Source organism: Nanorana parkeri, unplaced genomic scaffold (genome assembly GCF_000935625.1).
Source record: "Nanorana parkeri isolate BGI_ZX_2015 unplaced genomic scaffold, ASM93562v1 scaffold1215, whole genome shotgun sequence".
NCBI classification, from domain to species: Eukaryota; Metazoa; Chordata; class Amphibia; order Anura; family Dicroglossidae; genus Nanorana; species Nanorana parkeri.
Genome location: NW_017307483.1, coordinates 472,821 through 474,090, shown reverse-complemented (window position 1 = coordinate 474,090; position 1,270 = coordinate 472,821). Strand labels below are relative to the sequence as shown.

Below are 1,270 nucleotides of genomic sequence, written 5' to 3'. Positions count from 1 at the left end.
GTACGATTCTCGGCGGGTTTTCGAGCATGTTGGTTCGACAAAAGACGTGCGACCGTACAGTAGAAACGGTCGCACGTCTTCGTTCACACTGCTCGATTCTCGTACGATCGCGGGATTTCCCGCGATTCTCGTACGAGAATCGAGCAGTGTATGGGCACCTTTACTGTGATCCATGGTTGTTTCCCTTCTCTTTGCTGCTCTTCCTTTTAAATCCGTATCTCTTCTCATGCTGGGCAGAACGTCTGTTTTTCAGCAGACTGCCTTGTCTCTGGAATGGATACATGGTGTCTGTGTGAAGGTTCACAACCTGAGCCAGCACTACAGGAAGAGGCACTCAGCTGCAAAGGGAAGTTCTCCCCCAGCATGAGAACAGATACAGATTTAAAAGGAAGAGCAGCAAAGAGAAGGGAAACTACCATGGATTACAGTAAGGCGCACATTACAGTATTGGTTTATGCAAAAAAATCTGAGGGTTTAATGTCACTTTAATTATGCACAGTGCGTCTAAGGATGCAGGCTTTGTGAATACTCACTTTCTGCACCCAGCTGAAGTTGGACATATGAACATATATTTATTGCAAAAAAATGCCCTTTTATATCATCCAGATGGATCTTCTCACCTCTGCTCGCTGCTCTCCAAACATCCTACAGCAGTTGTGAATAAAGACTAAGACCAATCATGCCCCCCCACCCCCATCCCATTTTATTTCTGTACAAAGATTGTTCTGCCCATATAAGCACTTACCACATACTCTCGGATGAGCCCATGAGTGTTTGCAGGGGGAGACCAGCAGCCGGTGATGGTGAGGGGAATATTTTTATTCAAGGAGAGCTGGAGGTGCTGAGGTGCATCAGGGACTGGATTAGAAAATGTAAAAAAAAAAACAAAAAAAAAAAAAAAAAAAATTTTTTTTTTGTGGTTTAAAAAAGTAAAAAAAAAAAAAAAAAAAAAAAAAAACACACATTTTGCTGCAAAATTAAAAGAGAAATATTTTCTTTCAAGAAAAATACAGTAAAGTCCAGTTGTCTTGGTTTATTTTTTCCAGATATACCCTGACCTGGATGAATGAGAACCTTCACAGACATACAGTATTCTTCAAGGAATGGCACACAAAGCACCCCACCCAATGGATGACGTCAGCGCTCAATCTTTCAGCCTAAACCCTCACTGTAGTAAACCAGCCATGGCGGGAGATTTAAAAACAGTGCCCAACGGTGCAACAGTGAGGTAGCTCTCAGTGCTCCGCCTGACCAGCGTTACCAAGTAAGT

The 1,270-nt window shown here is 42.8% G+C and overlaps 1 protein-coding gene across 1 annotated transcript in view; it reads right to left on the bottom strand.

The window, feature by feature from the left end:
* SORL1 (sortilin related receptor 1) overlaps positions 1 to 1,270 on the bottom strand; it is a 66,914-nt gene that overhangs the window by 15,027 nt on the left and 50,617 nt on the right. Inside the window, exon 36 of the mRNA XM_018568605.1 lies at positions 746 to 858. Within this exon, the coding sequence (XP_018424107.1) occupies positions 746 to 858 (113 nt within the window). The remainder of the gene's footprint in view (positions 1 to 745; positions 859 to 1,270) is intronic.